Source organism: Ischnura elegans, chromosome 9 (genome assembly GCF_921293095.1).
Source record: "Ischnura elegans chromosome 9, ioIscEleg1.1, whole genome shotgun sequence".
Classification (NCBI taxonomy): domain Eukaryota; kingdom Metazoa; phylum Arthropoda; class Insecta; order Odonata; family Coenagrionidae; genus Ischnura; species Ischnura elegans.
The window spans coordinates 93,771,959-93,791,470 of record NC_060254.1 but is presented as its reverse complement, the minus strand read 5'-3'; the positions used below and the strand labels follow the sequence as shown (position 1 = coordinate 93,791,470).

At 40.1% G+C, this 19,512-nt stretch overlaps 2 protein-coding genes across 16 annotated transcripts in view; both read right to left on the bottom strand.

Moving 5' to 3' along the window:
- The window catches only part of LOC124166057 (MAP7 domain-containing protein 1-like), a 350,615-nt gene that overhangs the window by 55,821 nt on the left and 275,282 nt on the right, over nucleotides 1–19,512 (bottom strand). The window lies entirely within an intron of this gene.
- On the bottom strand, nucleotides 4,284–7,698 carry LOC124166059. 2 transcript variants are annotated; one of them, XM_046543668.1, is made up of 3 exons: nucleotides 6,967–7,698; nucleotides 6,540–6,851; nucleotides 4,284–6,468 (listed from the first exon to the last, which is right to left on the bottom strand). In XM_046543668.1, the coding sequence occupies exons 2-3, from the start codon at nucleotides 6,843–6,845 to the stop codon at nucleotides 4,330–4,332; spliced, it is 2,445 nt and encodes an 814-aa protein (XP_046399624.1). In that variant the 5' UTR covers nucleotides 6,846–6,851; nucleotides 6,967–7,698; the 3' UTR covers nucleotides 4,284–4,329. The 2 variants fall into 2 exon arrangements, with proteins under 2 accessions (XP_046399624.1, XP_046399623.1); XM_046543667.1 differs by having other exon boundaries at nucleotides 6,540–7,698.

The window sequence follows — 19,512 nt, the reverse complement described above, 5'->3', positions numbered from 1 at the left end:
TTCCCTAGACACCTCGCACTTCGAGGATTTTCTTTTGATGGAGTCCGATGGCTTCATCCGGGAATTGAACATCTCGATCAGCAATCACATGCTAACTCAATATTTTAGTGGTCCAAATTCCACGAGAAGGCACACGACACTACTGAAGTGGTAATGAGAAGATGGACTGCGGTTTCGGATCGCAAGTCCACGCTGAGATAAGAGATGACGAGACACTTCAATAATACACGAGTACGCCGCGCTCTTAATATGAGATACACTATCGTTCCACATTGGGTGTAATGAACCTCTTCAAAAAGTAAACGAAATTGAATCACATCGTATAATTATTTTTCCGGCATTGAACACAGTCTATACAAGAAAATTGATCCGACGATATAACATTTTTCGCCAGAAATGGTAGGAGAGGTAGAATTAGTGACACTAGCCTTTGTACATTTCGTAATAGCAGGGAAAATAACGATAATAAGGAAAGAACTAAGAAAAAAACAGCGGAATGAATTCCAGGAGGTAGGCAATTCCACTAAAGCAAAGTTTAGGATAGTTAAATCATTCATGACAGTTTAAGGTAGGTTTTTAAGGTATTTAAGTAATTAAATTTTAATGGGAGTATTATGAAGTTTTGCTTTAAAGAAGATGAGATTATCACTAAAAACCCAATGAGAAACCATAAAAAAAATGATCAACTCTTCTCTGGGTTGTCTTCCGATTAATTGTATCTTAAAATTTCCTTCTTCGCCAAAATGAAATATTAATACTAACTTTCAGCTTCGTCCGTACTTGGAACGATTCCAGTCTGGGCTTTCTCGTTTAAATACACAGAATTTGATATGACGGGAAGACACGAGACAAGAAAAAAAGCTACGAAAAATGAAACTGCGACACACAAAATGAGCAGTTCAGCCGACGCAATGAATGTAAAAAACAGCGATCACCGGAGACGAAGATCTAGTTGAAGGCTTCAGAGGAAACTAATGACATCTAGACACGAAATAGCTGGGATATTACAAAAATATTACCCCGCGAATTCATAAAAGGAGAGAAAAATTTATGATATATACCTCTCTTAAACGAGAAGGAATTCAAAGCCACGAAACAGCGAAATCACTACCTGCTTTCACGCAGCAGAATGCGCTTAGACAATATTCCGACAAACGCGAAAATTAACCCCATTTTCGAGTTGGGTTTAAATGTATGTACATTATTACGAAGTGCATTACACGCATATATTACGGAAAACGCCAGCCCATAACCGTGCGCAAATGAAATAAGTAGAAGGTAAGATTACATTATTGGATATATAATGGATTTACAAGTATGTAGTAATACAAATATAACACTTTTCTATATTCTTTAATCTAAATTTTAACAAAATCGTAGTTGACAGGATGCTAAACAGCTAAAAGGATCGGAAAAGATCGAATTCGTTCAAATCTAAACGGTGAAATACAAATAAGTCTTTCGTCAACGAACCTCTCACTGTTTGGTTAAATAAATATAATAATTTTAAAAGAGATCTTGCTGATGTAACCGTACGAGTACATACATATGCAAACAGAAGTACACTAGGAAATATAATCTAAACACGTTTTCATTGACAACCAATCCAAATTCTTCACGCACACCGCTACTCAAATTTTACAAAGATTGGAGCAAATTCCCGAGGGTTGCCAGCGCCGGAGGCCAAGGAGAAAAGCACACGATTAGACATTCATGGCAGCAACAATAACTCAAAAGCCCTCTGAAAAAATACGAGACCCTTACCGCAAAAGTTCGGGAAGTTCTGAGGGGGAATACACGCAATTCCCGATGCTCCAACCACAGCAAGGGAATAGATGACCGAACAAACTACCACCGATTCATCCGGCCCGCCAAAGGCTGGAAACCAACCTTCCCCAGTTCATACTTCTGTATCCCAACTTCGGCATTGGCGGGCAAGGAAACTAGATACCTTGAAAATGTTTAGAATCGAAAGCCAAATTCCATAAAATTCACGGAAAGGTTGAATACCGTTAGTACATGCAGAACACAATGAAATCGGATAGATCGCAAATTATTTAAGAACGGTTGAATACATGGAAACCTGACTGTAGGACTTATAAGATCGAGACCACTTCGGAGATTTAGTGAGCGAGCTCCAGTTAAAAGGGATTACTGAAGAGATTACTCATTAACGACTATCCAAAACAATGCATACCTGACGAGGAATTAATTTATTGCTTACAGAACCCTAGTAAGTAAAACTACTACGTATTTCACTTGAACACAGTAATCTGAGACACTGAAAACAGTTACAATTTAAAGAGGAATTGAGATATTTGACAGAGAAGTTTTTTCTGCATATTTCATATTTTTATTAATTTTATTCAAGATTTAATACTTACGTAGCTCCTGCTTGAATTCTTATTAGACCCAAATCGAACATGAGTAAATTTTGACAGCTTTCTTACAGTCATACCGGTGTTTTATTACCTCAATTAATGGGAAACTAGACTCGTGATATACGACTCTTATATATACAAAATATATAGACAATGTTCACATATTTTCATCAGGGGGCGTTTAAAAGAGAAACCTAGAGAGTAAATGGTGCCAAATAGTGAACAGTCACCGATTTTACTCAGCGAGTGCGGCATTTCCCGAGGGCACACTTGAAGAGCCTGGTGGAGAACAGGATGATGAGACAGGGTCAGTATATGTAGGAATAGCACTTCTCACCAAGTACACTTGGGGCACCGAATTCACTCAGATAACAAGCAAGCCAACGAAGACGCATTCAAATGAAGTTTTCCATCAAGTAGGCTGTGGTGATAATGAAACGATCTATGGAGGCCATTACAAATATTGATATTAGGAAAAAAAATCGCAAGGCCGACCCAGACCACTCAAATGAGATTGACATAGGCAGGCAGAAGTGGGGATCGTGCGCGCTAAGTAAATAGGGGCTAGATGAGATGGCGTACGGGGGAATGAGAGACGGGATCTATGGTGGAGGCTGGGAGAAAGACATTTAGTCACATAAGACAGGGGCGGGGGGAGGATAATAGGGCCGCAAAGGGACCAATGGCGAGGAATCGGAAAGAAAAAGGGTCAGAGGACGGAATAAGATGGGTCCAGAGAGGGTGGGATAAGGGCAGATTAAGGGCCGAGGGGAAAAAATGGAACAATAGAGGGACGACTTGCGAAGAAAAAAAAATAATGGGGACGCCTGAAAGAGTGTTTTTTTTCGGGAGATGGGGTGCAAAATGAGGGCAAGGATGAGGGGTGGGGGTAGGGATGTTGGAATTGGCAAAGGGACGAGGGGTTCGGGGCGGGGTGAAAGAGAAAGCTAGGTTGGGACAAGATCTCAATTTCCTCCCATCCTGACTTTTCCTGACTTTTTCCTGACCAAAATCTTGATATATCCTGACTTTTTCTAGCGTTCGCCATAAGTTTTAACGCATGAAGAAAGATGTCATAAGAGGTCATATACAAGGAAATAGCTCAAAATATGCAACACTTCAGTATTTTTTAATTGTAATATCAGAAAAACTTACAAGAAATGTTACTACTGTACAGTACTACACGTTAGGTACTTTGGTACTTTCCAAACAAAATATGGCCACTGTGGACTAGCAATCATTGTGACTTAATCATTAGTCAAAACAGTAAAAAAAACAAGGTGAACAAAACAATCACAATTTACTTATTTTAAGTACACTTCACACATAATAATAGTTCTTTCATAGTGACTTTCCAAACAAAAAATGGCCACTGTGGACTAGCAATCACTGTGACTTAATCATTAGTCAAAACAGTAAAAAAAAAACAAGGTGAACAAAAAAATCACTATTTCCTTATTTTAAGTACACTTCACAAATTATCATAGTTCTTTCATAGTGACTTTCCAAACAAAATATGGCCACCGTGGACTAGCAATCATTGTGACTTAATCATTAGTCAAAACCGTAAAAAACAAGGTGAACAAAACAATCACAATTTACTTATTTTAAGTACACTTCACACATAATAATAGTTCTTTCATAGTGACTTTCCAAACAAAAAATGGCCACTGTGGACTAGCAATCACTGTGACTTAATCATTAGTCAAAACAGTAAAAAAAACAAGGTGAACAAAAAAATCACTATTTCCTCATTTTAAGTACACTTCACAAATTATCATAGTTCTTTCATATTGACTTTCCAAACAAAATATGGCCACTTTGGACTAGCAATCACTGTGACTTAATCATTAGTCAAAACAGTAAAAAAAACTTGGTGAACAAAAAAATCACTATTAATTTAAAGTGCACTTCACAAATTGTCTAAGTTAGAAACTCCATTGTTAAGTTAGAAAGTACCAGTCAACTTTTTTATTTCTTCATCAATGGCATCAGCCTCCTTCTGGCTTGATGCTAACACTTTCATCTTTTTGGCTTGAAGCTCCTTAACTTCAGTTCCAATCATCTTCTCATGGGTCCTTTTTTTTTCGACCTCAGCGTCCTCAGATCGGCGCTGCTTCTTTGCTTCTTCATACTCGGAGCGCGCGTGCCGAAATCTGTTGATCATTTCAGCAGATATTTTTATGTTTTCTACGCCACCAGCAGCGTTGACTGAGTCGTACACTTGGCGCTGAGCCACCAAAGACATATCTAATTGGTTCTCTACTATTATCTCCTTATTGATGGAGAAGCCACGCTCGATGAAAGCTTGGCCATGGCTTATGATCAGAGCCATTTTAATCACTTTCACTAAACCATCTGAGCACTTATAACGATCCCAGATACCTCTCCAGAAATGATCTAGTCTCTGCCTCTGACGATCATATTCTTGACAGGCGTTAGCAAATACTTGTTTGTCACAGAGCACCTTAAAGTCAGACAAAATAGTGTCGCACTCACTTGCAGGAAGCCAATTGCGGCTGTGCAGTTGTTCCAAGAAGCCGTTCAGTCGAGTAGAAACGGCAGTTTTGGAATGTGAAATCAGTTCTGGGTCACAAAAAGTTATGGCTCTGCAGAGTTTGTAATTCAAGGGAGCCTTTTCAAGAATTTTACTAACCATAGCCTTCAGCAGGAGCACACACTCCTCCTTGAACTTCAGCATTTCTGGAGTAGATACTTGTACTTTTTTGAGAGCGTCCTTTACAGAAAAACTAAAATTGAAGTTCTTCACAGGAATCAGATTGTCTTCATTGGTAATGTCAACTTTACATACATCTGACTTTCGATTTACATAATCATTCTTGACAAAATGTCTAAGCAGGTTCGACACTAAGTTCGACAGGTCCGTGTGCAAGAACGGCGCCATTGGGTCATTGGTTTGATAAGTAGTCAAGAATGGCTCAACAAGTCTTGCAACATATGAGAAGAAGGCTAACTTAGGCCCCAACATCTTATCTTCAACAGCTTTTGCAACATACAAGAAGCCGGCAGATTTTATTTTATCCTCTTCAGGTCCAGTTCTCACTTTTTCAATAAAAGTTTTTACGTTTGGCAATATTTTGATGCAATTATCGGCACCAGGTGCATTATTCAACCACCTCACTGCACAATACTTATTTGGGAAAGTAGTAGAGCCTGTCCACTCTGTATACTTACTGCGACGGGCAGGCACATTCTTAAATATATTGTATAAGGCCCTGAGAAACATGACAATATTCCAGCCACACTTACTAACCCCCTCTTTGAAGGAATTATGAACTACGTGCAAACCACAGGACCCCATGAGCAGCAGCAGTGGCTCATCCTCACCAAACTCTGTTTTCATATAAATCTGGAGATCTTTCAGGAACTTGACATTAACATTCGGGCCATCCATGCCAACCATAAGCACATGAGACTGCACACTTCTAGGAATTGCTGTGCAGTATGCCGATATGAGATCAGTCGCCCTTGAGCGACCCAGGAACACTGAATCATAATATTTCGTCACCGTTTCATTTTGATCATCACACCAAAATTTAATGGCAAGATCCATTTGAGTCTTCTGGCTACACTTATTGAGACTCTCGTCAAATAAAACTACCACAAAATCCAGTTTGGTTAACTTAGATGTGATAACATCATGGAAATGTGGGGCTAAACCATGTACAAGTGAATAGGCGATTTTGTTCCGACCCAATTCCATTTTTGCAGCAATCATACTATCTGGGAACATTGTGGGAAATAACTGCACTGCCTTGCCCCCAGAAGACAAAGAAGTATGGCTCGTTACACAATAGATACACCACAAAATCTCAGCTTTGGTAGTATCTTGCTTCATTAACCAGGTGTTAAGACCTTGCAAACCAGCAGTCTTCGGGACGGCGATAACTTCGTTGGTACATCGCGCACATGGGCATGAACATGTGCAGGCAGGTGAAGCTGGTGTGGGGTCATCGGGATCGTCCCGAGGGTCTTCTGCAGTCCCACCCGATGCTGAGGAACCAGGTGCCGCCGCCGTGGGGTTCACCGACGCGGATGTAGAGGTAGAGGGAGTTGCTGTAGTCACCTACAAAAATCAGGCTGGGGTAGAGAACCAGAAAACCCCGAAGATTTTACAAATAACTCACCATCACTTACCTTCTTAGCGGAAGGCAAACAAAATATCTTGATCCCGTAACAGCTCTTCTTGTTCTCGACGGCAGTATTGTGGTGGGTTGATGACAGGTGTTTAGTCAGGGCACCGCGACCCATGTTGCCGAGTTGATTCGTCTTGCAGCACACCGAGCAGTAGAAAGATGTTGGTTTTCCTTCTGGCAATCCATGCTTTAATGCAGTCGAAGTCTTTGGTGAGAAGCAGCTGAAATGAAGCTCCTTTGACCAATCCTCGTTCCAATACGTCTGCTTTCCCCCGACCATGACTAGAGACGAAATGGGCCTCAGCATTCGGGTCTGAAAATAATACAATCTCATTTTGAACTACAGCACCATTAAGTTTCAATGAATAGTCGAATGGAGTGGATAAAATAACACGACAGTGAGTTTGCTAATATTCGTGACAGCCTACCTTCAATGAAGAAAACGCAACCTCCGCTGCTCTCCAGGCACACCGACTCGTCCGGACTCGTCACCGTCGCACTGTTATTGTTGACCCGCCGCGGGCGTAGACCCGGGGAGCGCGTGGGATGGCGGGGGGTGTGGGGGGAAAGGCGCGGAAAAGGAGCGACCGTGGAGCCAAGGTTTAGAGCCTAAGGTTGCCTCACTCGCTTCTGCGCATGAGCCTACCAAGCCGCTACTATGTCACAGACGACCCAATGCAACTTTGCTATTGCATTGTCGTATGGTAGTACAGAATTCATTTAAGGTTCCTGAGACGCTGCGTCGCCATGCGTTCAACACAATGTAGTCAATATTTCCTGCGCTTTCTCCGTTAATGGTCTCAGTAGTCCACAAATGATAAAATGACTTTTTGTGGAAGAAGAGCGCGTTACACTGCCGTGTATGCCGGCCTCCCGCTATACAGTGGCGACGTGCTCAAACTGTCAGAAACGAAGAAAGCTGGACGAAACGTCTCATACTACACGTGGGCACTTGAATTTAGGAATCCTTTTATTTCATGGATATACAAATCGGCACCAACAACCTCTTAATACCCCTCACACGTTAAAAAAATATCGCTGAAAGTGAATCGGTCAAAATTAATATGTATATATACCAAAGAAGTGATGTACAAGATTTGCGATGCTCCTATCACATGTGATAAGCTAGATTTTTTTCCACTTTTGAGATAAATTACCTAACATACTAATTCGTGCAAAGACAATTATGTTTTTACATCATCAACCCGAAAGGCATGACCTCCACTGTATCCCCATTGTAAGAAATCATTCAACCTCATTTCTAGACGTGAGACTAAAAACTAGTTGTAATTTTATTATTTTGTACGCCATTAAATAATACAGAGCAATTTTCCAGGCAATGGCTGAGCAGAATAACCCATAACATGTGATAATTGAAGTTCAAAAATATTTTAGCGCATTAAAAATATTTCTCAGGCATCACGGGAAAGATCGTAAATCGCATGATAGAAACCTATATTTTTTATGGTAATTATTCCTTCACTCGAACAAGCTATAAATTGGTAGTCTTGCTAAACTTCTAAGGTAAATTAGGATAAACCGTTTCAATTTTTTTTCTTTTCACGTCATATGTACTTGCAACTGTATTGAATCAGAACCTCTTCCAAGTGAAGGATTCTTTTTACTTTTGAGATTTTAGCCTGGTTATCCGATCAAAAGTCATTAATTCAGGTATTGATACTTTGCTCCAGATTTATTGGTAATCTTCATTGCGTTCAGACTTTATACTTTTCTCTATTCTCAATTATCAACTAATTTTTCCAGAGCATGATAATGAACGACAAGACGCATGGTGAGAAAATAGCGTTTTGCAATGACATGGTCATCCTTAGTGAAAAGCATATGCATATATGTGTTTTAGTTTTATTTAGCTGATAGCATACCTGACGGGTGATCGAGAGGAGCTTTAAAAGTAGGCATATGAATTCAATTATAGTGCATCTGAATTAGCAATCGGTAATTTCAAAATTTATTTTATAATCAATGATCGTTATTTTTAAGTGACTCACATTGCTGAATGTTTTCTAGAAATTTTCTAAAAATGCTTTGACTCTTCTGAATTCTCTCTGAGCTCAATATTGAAGTTGGTTCCTTTTCAATAGTCTAAATTATTTGCTAAACGTTTGCCTAATTGGAACCGCTGCAGCAAGCGATGTAAAATTTCAACCCTTTTCACTTTTTGCACTCGTCACATGTTTATTTTATTTTTTGATTACTCCAAAGGATTTCATGCATGCATGCATGCATGAGAGGGTTAAGAGTGTCTAAAGGCCGTTTTACACGGTACACGGAATTGCGCAGTCTGACGTACGTGCGAAGGCGCAATCAAAATTGCGTCGTGTAAAGCGGTGAATTGCTAGAACACATGCGAGAACCTTGCCATGCAGCGGCAGGCAGAGCGACGCCAGCACTCCTTGCTTCGGCGGTGAAGGCGGCAGCCCAGTTCGGCACGGGTTAGCACGAGGGGAAGGGAGGCGGTGAGACAGCGCGGCGCGGGCGTTCTCGGCTCATCTTGCGGCTGTCGCTTGCCGCCAGTGCGGCGTGCGGTGGCCGGCGGCACAGCAAAAGGCACACAATCCGATCCATCCTGACTCTTCGGGCGCTCATCCTGACGATTTCCTGATTTTCCTGACCAAAACTTTTTTTCCTGACTATTTCCTGACTTTCCTGACTTTCCTGACTTGTCCCAACCTAGAGAAAGGGTAGGGTCAAGAGTCGGACGACGAATCCTTAAAAACCAGCCCATCTCCAGCAGGCGTTCAAGCTGAAACGAACGGCTACACACGAGGTGATAGGTAGGCATAATCTGTAATACTAGCACTCACGAGAACTCTCTACGTCGCTTGGTTGGAGTGAAACAATTTAAGTACGGTTTTCGGAAAAATTTAACAGGCACAATTCGCTCTAAGGCCTCGTAACATTATTTTGAAATTTCACTTTTCCGCAAGTGACCCCTGATCTGCGCTTCAGGCTTGAATTATGCCATTTTTTGATACAATTTGCGAATTGTAACTTTTTATGACCTAATGCCATAGCGAATACTTTTATGCAGTGCGAATATGCAGTGTGACACTAATAAAACATAAATTTTAGACGTGTTTATAAAGCGGATTTCAGCCTAGGTATTAGCCCCATAGTTTGCTTATTTGGTTTGATTTGGTGCGTTGTAGATGCCTAATATACAAGCTCAAGTTCAGTTATTTGGGCTTTATACTAAGGGTGGAATAATAAAATTAGCTGTATAATTTTATATTTACCGAGCTGGCCTGAGTTGAGTAACAAAGATTCCTTCGAAAGTGCGTGAAGGTGAAAGCGATAAAAATATTAGGCTGAAAAAGTATCAGAATTCAAAGATGAAAACATGGAGATCTAACCTATTATTTTCTAATTTAATTCCTTCAACCCTTATTTAGAGGAGTGGTAATAAGGTAAGGAGCTACGAAAAATGAAACTGCGAAATAGGTAACAGGAGAAAACTTTTACTATAAATTTATGGACCTTTCAAGTATTTACCGATACTCGTACGTGGGAACTGATTTTTGCTACAATCGTCCTTCAATCGCGGAATGATGCTAACATAATTTAGTATCTACTAGCGTGCCCCTGTGGCTAACGCTATCAGCATTAAAAAACAATTCCTGGTGAATAAAATGCATTCTCCCTAGCCCATACCCCTCCGCATTGAGAGTAAGAATCTTCAAGGGCGCGGTACTTGGGATGTCGATACGAGACAGGGTTCCAAAAATAATTGTGGAGCAGGATGAAACGTACCATTACTCGGAAATTACTTCAGCAGCCAATAAAAAGTGGTTGGGCAGTATCCGAAGATATTTCAGTCCAATAATCGATCACGGGCTCCAAAGATAATCCCGAGATGGGCGTACAGAGACGGTCGCCCTCAATTCCACGAGCTTCGTAAGGCAAAGGAATCTTTCCGCCCAACATTAAACAGAGTGACTTGGCTTTCTGCTTGAAATTTATTTTACGCGTCCCAGGTTTCGTATTGTCATGCCGTTCATCACTTAGCGTCAAAAACTAAAAGCCGGATCATATAGAAAACATAAAAAACACGGAAAAAATAAATCTAATCCATTCAGGCCTCAAGGGTGCCACCACGTAGAATATAAATACTGCGCTTTTCAAAGAATATCTAAAGACTAGTACAACAGATAAAAAACAGGCGACCAGAAAACAATTTCGATCGACACAAAACATTTTTGATAAGACAAACGCAAAAATTAATTTAATTCTATAGCCTTACTATGAAGCTTAAGACGATATACCTGGCCGAAGCATTAAGAACAACTTAAATAAAGTCACTCATCATTGCGAGAAAAAATTCCAGTCTATTGAAACTGGAGATACGCCCCTACGACATCATTTCGACTAATGAGAGTACAAAGTTCACGCAAAATACTATTACATCCACCAGCTGAGTTGTTGACACAAAAAGCCTTATGCTAAATTAGAATGTAGTATCGACAACCTACCATTGAGTTAAAGTCACCATCCTCTTTTAAGGTTATAATTCTTTTTATAAGCGAAAATGAATCTATACTATCATCCACGACGCGAAAAATTGGGGGGTTTAGCATAAACCGAATATTTTACGTAAATATACATTCTTTTACAACTTTAGCCAAGGGTAAACACATACAGGCATCGTAATTTGTATTAAAACTATTTTCGAGATAAGTCTACATAGAGAAGGGATACGAATGAAGTAAAAACCCCGATTTAAAAAATTTTGTGGAAAAAAGATTTGTTGCATTTCAGAATCTCAAATGAAAGAACTATTAACTACTGCTTACACATGAAGTAATCCCAAAAAAAAATCCTCTCTTTTATTTTATAAGTGGAATTTAAATCAGAAGGTAAAAATAGCAAAGCTGGTAACTGCAGTGCACGAGTGGCAATGCAAATTTCTGCCTCGACCTCTACCGTGCAACTTCCTTAACACAATCGAGGAAATAGGAAAATAGGGAAGACAACGACGATGCATGAAACCAGTTTTATTTTGGACGCCGGACGGAAGACAGGAATCGATTGTAAATGCAGACGAACTCCAAGCCATGGCGATTCAAAGTATTTTTAAATCAATGCAGAGGTGCGTCCAACAAGTAGAGAGGAAACAGCTTGGGAAAATCACGATCACCCCAGTCACAAGATCGATATGAGGGACTTTCGCGTCACGAAGCGTCATACACCCATCACGAAATGAAAAATTAGTAAAGCGAAAATGGGGAGGAATGCATAATATCACCGATAAATAAATAGCGATATCCATACTCAAGAGGTAAAAAAATCTAACTGGATGCATTTTAAAACGCCAAGACCTGACGACGGTAATTAAAAGAATAGTATTTATGTCAAAATTGAAGGCAATTTTGTTATTACTTATTATATAGATCAATATTTACTAATCACTATGCATTTTATTAAGATAATTGCTAAAATTATGACAGGAAGTTCTCAAGGAAATTAAAAAATTCACGTCATCTACCAAAACCGCTCATCAACACGTCAATAGAGAACCCATTGATCCAAAAAATGTGCTATAAATAAACATAAAAGCTGAGTAAAAAACCAATACCGAAACCTCGAGTTGACGAATAAAGCGACAAAGTTGAAAGAAAATTTAGAGAATGTATTATAAGCTTTCCTACCCGGGTTAAGAATTTTAAATGGAAAAGTAGTATTTTATACTTTTAACAACGCTTGTGAAGAGGATAAAAAGATTCAAGACACTTAGTTCAAAGCTATAAACATAATCAAAATTTAGGCAATCATCATCTTGGTGCAATGAAATATTCTTCGGTATCAGGCAATGCATAATATGCACGTACATCGTTAGAAGCGAAATCACCCGTGTTGAAACGAAAATCGTACGAATTCCCGGGAAGCCTTTCAATCGTGAACAACCCGTAACTCCGAACAAAATGGCCGCGACGGAGAGGCTATCAAATATTCAACTAATCCCATGGATGTAGGTGACGATGAAGGGTCGAGGGAACGATATAGAGACGAATGGCTTATGGAAAATCGATGAGTATACCCGCCCACACATCCCAGCTCGCATTCCATGGATGCAAGGGAGAATGCACGAGAAACTGCCTGGAGGGCTACCGCCTGAATGTCAGCTTCCACCAGGATGACAAAAACGCATCAACTCCAGAGCGATGCCAGAAAAAACTCGCCGGTGGAACTTAATGTAAAATACTGCTTTTTGCGATTTGAGTGCAGTATCTGAAAACTAAAAAGAGTAATGTCGAGGAAAACAAATTCAGTACGTGCACAAAACACGTGACCACATTAGACCGCAATAAAAAATTTCTGCAATGCGTGCTCAAACCCAGATAACAATTTTTTACACAACATGGCTGTAAAAAATCTCCAGACATTCTAATTCAAAACATAAACAGTAAGGCATAGATAGCATTGATATTTCCTCGGTGACTGACCACAGCGGGGATAACATCTTTGAAGCTACATTTTATATGCTGGAAAGTAATTTCGCGGCCAGCTCAGAAAGTAACATCTTACACAGAAAAAATTATCAAGTAATTTTTACAAACATTTTGTGGAAGTCACAAAGTGTCTGTTAATGACAATAGGAAAATCGCGGCGAACACTTAAGAGGGAGTATAAGAATACTTGTCCAAAAATCAAATGCACTACTAATTATATATTTGATCCCGTTTTGTTTTCTCCACCTAATTTCCTGCACCTAACTCCGTTCGGAAAAAATCACTTGTACCCCTCTGTTTCTCACTCCCTCGTATAAGATAGCATAAACTGCACTCGAGAAATAGCATAAATAGTAATACCATAATCCATCAACAAAAAGACCGGTCTAAAAGGAGGTATGCGTCTTCTTGAAAGCGTGTTGAAAGAAAATGCGGGACCCCGGCCGGAGGAGGAAGAAGCGTACGTAGTAGTGGGCAATGTTCCAAGAGAGAGAGAGTATAAGAGAAGGAAGCAGATAGTGTTGGGGGATGGGCGGGGATGCAGAGCGAGGCGCAGTGAAAGAGGCCGAGGGGTGGATGGCGCAAAAAATAAGTGCCCTGCAGGGGGCGAGGCTCTGGGGGAGGATAAAAAGGGAAATGTTGGATGCGACAGGGAGAGAGGGCGTGGGGATAAGGACCTCCCGAGGCGGTTGGAAGGTGTCGGCAGGCGGACAGGTTTATGTCGCCCTCCGCACCGGGGGGCTGGAATGTGCCATCACCTCTCCACCCGAAATGGATCCACCGCACCACGCTTAGCTACTTGCGCTGGCAATTTTTGCCACCAACCTTCCTCAACGGGGGCTGTCGTACATGTCATATCTGCTGGGTGTATAGCGATGAAATTTGCGTAATTGCTAAGGGAAATCCAGATAAACATAGATTGAACAGGTAATGAAGGGAATAAAAAAAGATATATACGTAAGTGTGAAAAGATTGGCTTATTTGATGTCAGGAGAATTGAGCGGAAGTTAGTGTCGAACCAAACTTAGGATTGCTGACCAGCTGTAATACTACAAGCAATTATCCTGGAAAAGGAATCGCACCACGGACCTCAAGCTTTCCAGCCAACGTCTAGCACCTAGGTAACATTGCCGTGAGAATTAAGCAACCTGGATAGAGTAGTGGTCTCCCTAATGATATTGAAAACCAAAGGTTCGTGGGTCAAACACTGGTAAAGGGTAATTTTTCCAATGATAATCAGCATGGACGGCTGAATTTCATTCATAAAAATCGACTACTTCATGTCGATGCTGGTCGTAGATTATCGATACCCGATTAACCAGCCTTGACATCATAACGCAAAGATGAAGGTAAGATGCTTGAACAGCCTAAAAATCATACTTACACTGCAAAGAGTAAACGTGGTAGTTATTCGTTAAGAGAAGTTAAAATGGAGATAGGAAACAGCAAGGGAGGTTATACGATCATCCGACAGTAATTACTATAATTCACGTCCTGAAAGATAGACTTACCTAAAATTCTTTTACTATTTCATCTCTGAGAGAGTATCACTAGGCTTTTCACAGAAATTTATAGAGCAATATTTTTTTCATTTTACCGTTGTTTTGCTTGGCAATTTTTTTTTTCGATAGATCACCACTCGAATTAAGTTTACGCAACAGAAGTTTAGAAGCCTTGTTAACTTGCACGTCGTTCTTTCACTGCAGTTTTATCCTATAAATCAAATAAAGCATTGTCCGTGCCCACCGTCCGTGTCCCCAGAGGAAGAGAGTAATCCAAATATAGGATTATAAAGCAACACTATGTATCTCGACCTGGTGTCCCAATAAGTACTCAAAAGTATCACTCAGCGGAACAAGTCAACAGGGAGTCTCCTTCACCGACCATAAACTTTACGACGTGAAATTCAGACTGAGGTGCCAAATTAAGTGTTCCATAATTGGTATAGCTCAAACTTTCACTTTACCAGATTATACAGCAATCGAAGTGTACCTTCGCCAACGGCCATATTACACGCAGAGTTCTTCCTGATTTAACTCCAGTGCTGAATTGAAGACGTTTGCAAAAATGCAAAGTAATTTGTGGTAGAGATGGGAAAACTAACATGCGGAAAAATCAACTTTAAGTTCTCGTATAAAGCATGCATGATTAATAAGCCGATCGGAGAAACTTCTAATATACGTCCCACAGACGACCCTAGACTTATCAGGTCTCCTCAAAAATGTTTAACTATCGATTATCAAGAGTGCTTAACCACGGACGATAAACTGTGATCGATGACTATTGTGATTGATGTTCTAAGGTCACTAACAATTCCAATGAACATTTGTTTGTAAAGGATCCCAGTAGTATAGGGAGGAGCACGATATGAAAAAAACAAACCTTAAGGATAGTATTTTTTTAGGAAGTAAATGTAATTCCATCATTCCGGCCAAAATATCCTGTTGATTTTTTTACGCAAAAATTTCATACGAAAAAAACAAGCTATCGATAAATCCTTCAATCAATCAGAGCGGAATTGTATCCTTCGGGTGCATATAAAAGTGGAAAAAGGACTTCAATTCTTCATGGAAATCATACGAAGAAAATCGACGACAAACGATTCTGCATCCGACTTCTTGATTTTAATTGAATTCCACAATAATTCCACCATTTCATAGAATTTCCACGAAGATGATCGATGATTATCGACGAAAAACGATTGTGCATCCGACTTATTTATTTACATTACCTACATTAGACCCCATCGATTATTTCTACCCATCGAGAGCTGACGGCAAAAATCGTCCGCCAAACACGTCTATTATTTGGGTGTCCTTTCATTCTCTTATGGGGATGGGGGGCTGGACCAGAGACGAGGGATTCTTTTGGGGAAAGTGGGAATGACGGATGAGACGAAAAGGAGTGGGGAAGAGCGAGGGTGCGGAATGTGGGATGACGGGAAGGAAGAGAGAAAGGCGGGAGAGGCTGTACAGCGCACTCAGGTAGCACCAATCCCTGAGGGGGGAAACGAGGAACGAGATGCGAGCAGCCGAGATTTTCCCACGGAAGCAGGGACGGTTAACGCCGCGTCAAAAATGTGATTTGCCGGATTAATTCCGGGAGAAGAGACATATTTACCAATTTCCGCGGAAACACGATTCGCCTCGTCAAAAAAATTTAACAGAACAAAGAAGTTTAAACCCTCCACCTCGGGAAAGGTAAAAGGTTACGGAGAGCACTTTCATTCCGCGTTGAGCGCGGGAACACTTTAAATGAAAATTAAACCAACTTCGCATCAAATGTTGATCGGACGAATAGAACATCTTCCGATAGTTTTATTAGTTTCGGAAAATAGGTTCTGAAATGATAATGAGATCAATAAAAACAAAGGGGGTCTTATAAACTCATTAAACCACCAACAAGATATGATAAATGCGCACCTAAATCGTAGAATATTCCACTAATTTGATTAATTTCGGAAATTATATTCTGAACTCATAACGAGGTTGATAAAAATAAAGGGGTCCAATAAACTCATAAATCCACCAACAATATAGGTTAAATTTACACCTAGCTCGTAGCATAATCACATTTCAGGAGTAATCCCTTTGCTACAATTTCTTTACCTCTTGTCGCACCATAAGAACTCTCACAAATAAAAATAAACTTCATTATTCTCCGAAAACTTTGCATTAAAGCATATGTCGATATAAAATAATACGCCAGTACGAATAGACAACAATAGCAGATAAATATTACTTTTCAAGTCACCACCACCACCAATCACCACCACTAATGATAAGCTACGTAATTTATCTAAGACCAAATTCATGACGCGCTTATAAAAAAATAGGTACACCGTCTTGAAAAGAAGAGCAAAATAAAACAGTTAATCTAAGCGGGTGTGGAAACGGTCAATGCACTACGGCATCAAATTAAACACAACAATACCCCAAAAATTCTCAACAGTAAAAATACTTTTAGTTTAAGAAAGACACTCTTCTATGATTGCAGAGGATAAATGGTCCTCAGTGGGTAATTGTTTTTACTAACAGAAACACTGCGCAACTGCGAGAACCGAGGATAATCCTTGAACTGAGGGTTGAACTTATGAAATTTCTTTCAACATTTCTATTTTAGTTCAAAAAGTATTCAATTCCAAAAATACTTTTTCCACAAACAATCAATAGCAAGAATTATTTTAACCAATACTGAGGATCTGACCATAGACAGCTGGCATTCCGCCCAAATAGCAACAAAAAAACTAACTTCTCTAGTTTCTAACTTAAACCGGTGATTCTCAAAGAATTATTTTTACTAATTATTATTAGAAATCATTTTTCTCTGAGAAAATATGTATCATAACCGTCTCCGTGATAGATTAATAATAATTGCTACCAGTACAACATCTAAAGTTTAAGCTTTAAAATGACACCAAAAGGCCTAAAATCCAAGAGTCATGCTCGAAGCACAGCAACAATAAAGCATAATACAAAAGCGCGATAGAATAAGTGTTCCTTTCACGCTTGGATCAGTAGTGAATTTGTCTGACCAAGCAAAGACACACTTTCATTCCCTATGCGAATAGGACCCTTGGGAAGTGGAGAATGGACAAAGTTTAGGACTATGAGTGTCGCAGTTGCCAGGGTTGGTAGAGAGAGGGACTTGAGAGGTATCGAGGGGGAAGAGGTCAATAGGAAGGTCCGGAAAGGGGGCTGGGGGGGAAAGGGGGCGGGGAAACTGCAGGGGTAATACGCCCACCACTTGAGTAGGAGCCTGAGGGGGAAGAGGGGGGAATTGACAAGGCCGACGGAGACGAGGCAGTGTGCTGGAGGACTATGGGACGATTGTGGAGAAGTAGGGGTGCAGAACACTAATGATGGGAGGGGCTACGGGCATTCAAGGAGGAACCTACCCTCCGGAGAGCTTAATTCATATTGTTGCTAGGATTTGCAGCAAAAAAAAGACAAAGTTAACCGTGATAGCATAACAATAGGAGAGCCCCCAATCTACCTCTCCACGACGCGACCGTACCAAATTCTCCTAAGCTGTTTATCTAACATTGCGACAGATTTTTCTTTTCGATACGTAAAATACGAAATAGGTCTTAAGGCCCTCCTCACTCGCTCGGTGCTTTAAATCGAAGGTCGGTTTTGATATGTGTGGGTATAACTCATAGAGGTAGACCAAGTCATAGTCCATTTAAGTTCACAAATTCAAGGTAGCGGGATTTTTCCCTACTTATCCTCCCACTGAGAGGATTTAAGTTTGGAGGAGCCAGAAGACCTTTTTCGAATCCAGGACTGGGATCAGCAAAAAAGGACGCTATCCCCTAAGCCATCTAAGCCGAGCTGAAGACAAAAATTATAAATGGGGAGAGTTTACGTAGATTATTAAAATTTTCCATTTGATCACGCCTCAACCGATTCATTATCTTTTGCTGATAACCGCCTTTACTGACACCCGGCTTTATAGCCACAGTGCGCGAGATCTTTTCGCCATTCCTAGCTGTGCGCGAATCCTTGGCTTGGAAATGAATGCAGTTTCTCATTGCAGCACTATGGTTGGGAGAAAAGTCGAAATATATACCGCACACGGAATTCACTGGTAAAGGGCATTTATTCCAGAAATATCACCGGGACCAATTAAACAGATCCGACCGCCTAGATAGTTGCCTGTTTTTTTTTTCTACAAACTAAGTGGATGCCACGCTCGGTTAATTAAAGGGACGTAATTACATTCTGCCATTTCGAAACCCTAATTTGACCACTAGGAGAGCTGCCGGTCACGTTGAAGGCGTAAGTGCGACACTCACCCCACTTGGCCAATTTACACGCAAGAAATTGCGCTCAAAATTGTTTTAGCTTTCATCAAGTCTGCCGTGCAGCAGGATGAGGTACTCTACAAAAATTGGAAAAACTTTAAATTAAACTGGCATCCCTATAAGATTACGAAAACAAACGCAAAAAAGTTTTGCATTTATCAACAAAAATAATTTACCGGCACATGGCAGGAAGGATAACAAGAGCAACAAAACTGGCGCAGTGAGTATTTGTGTATTACCATGAGAAAGTTGACACTAGTTCATACAACTGAAACTGATTCGGTTACACGGAGCATGAATTCTCTACAGTTACGATTAAAATACGGACGCAAGCAAGCCTTTAAGAATGGGAAAATGAACGGGAGAAAATACTTCACACACAGAATTAAAATCATTGCCTGTAAGTTACAGAACAAAAATTAATACAAACAGCATAATTGAAATAGTCAACAGGAGTTAAATTTCAAGTTAATTGCTTCCAATGAAGAATTTTAATCTTGAAAAGTTTGTGCTAGCACAAGAAAAATAATGATGATGAGAGAAAAAAAATAGCGCTGAGAGCTTAATAAAAAAATAATTATTATAGCAACTAAATTCTATTTCAACATGGTTAACCCTTTCCCAAAGCATTCCTTAATTTACAAATACGATGGATGCGTTAATTTTAAAGGGAATTCAAGAAGTATATTCTTCTCCTCATA

What these genes read in the sequence shown, in the direction of transcription:
- LOC124166059 (XM_046543667.1), bottom strand. Translation starts at nt 6,872, where the DNA reads ATGAGATTGTATTATTTTCAGACCCGAATGCTGAGGCCCATTTCGTCT. An exon ending in GTTTGCCTTCCGCTAAGAAG is followed by an intron (nt 6,469 to 6,539) that starts GTAAGTGATGGT and finishes TGATTTTTGTAG; the next exon opens with GTGACTACAGCAACTCCCTC.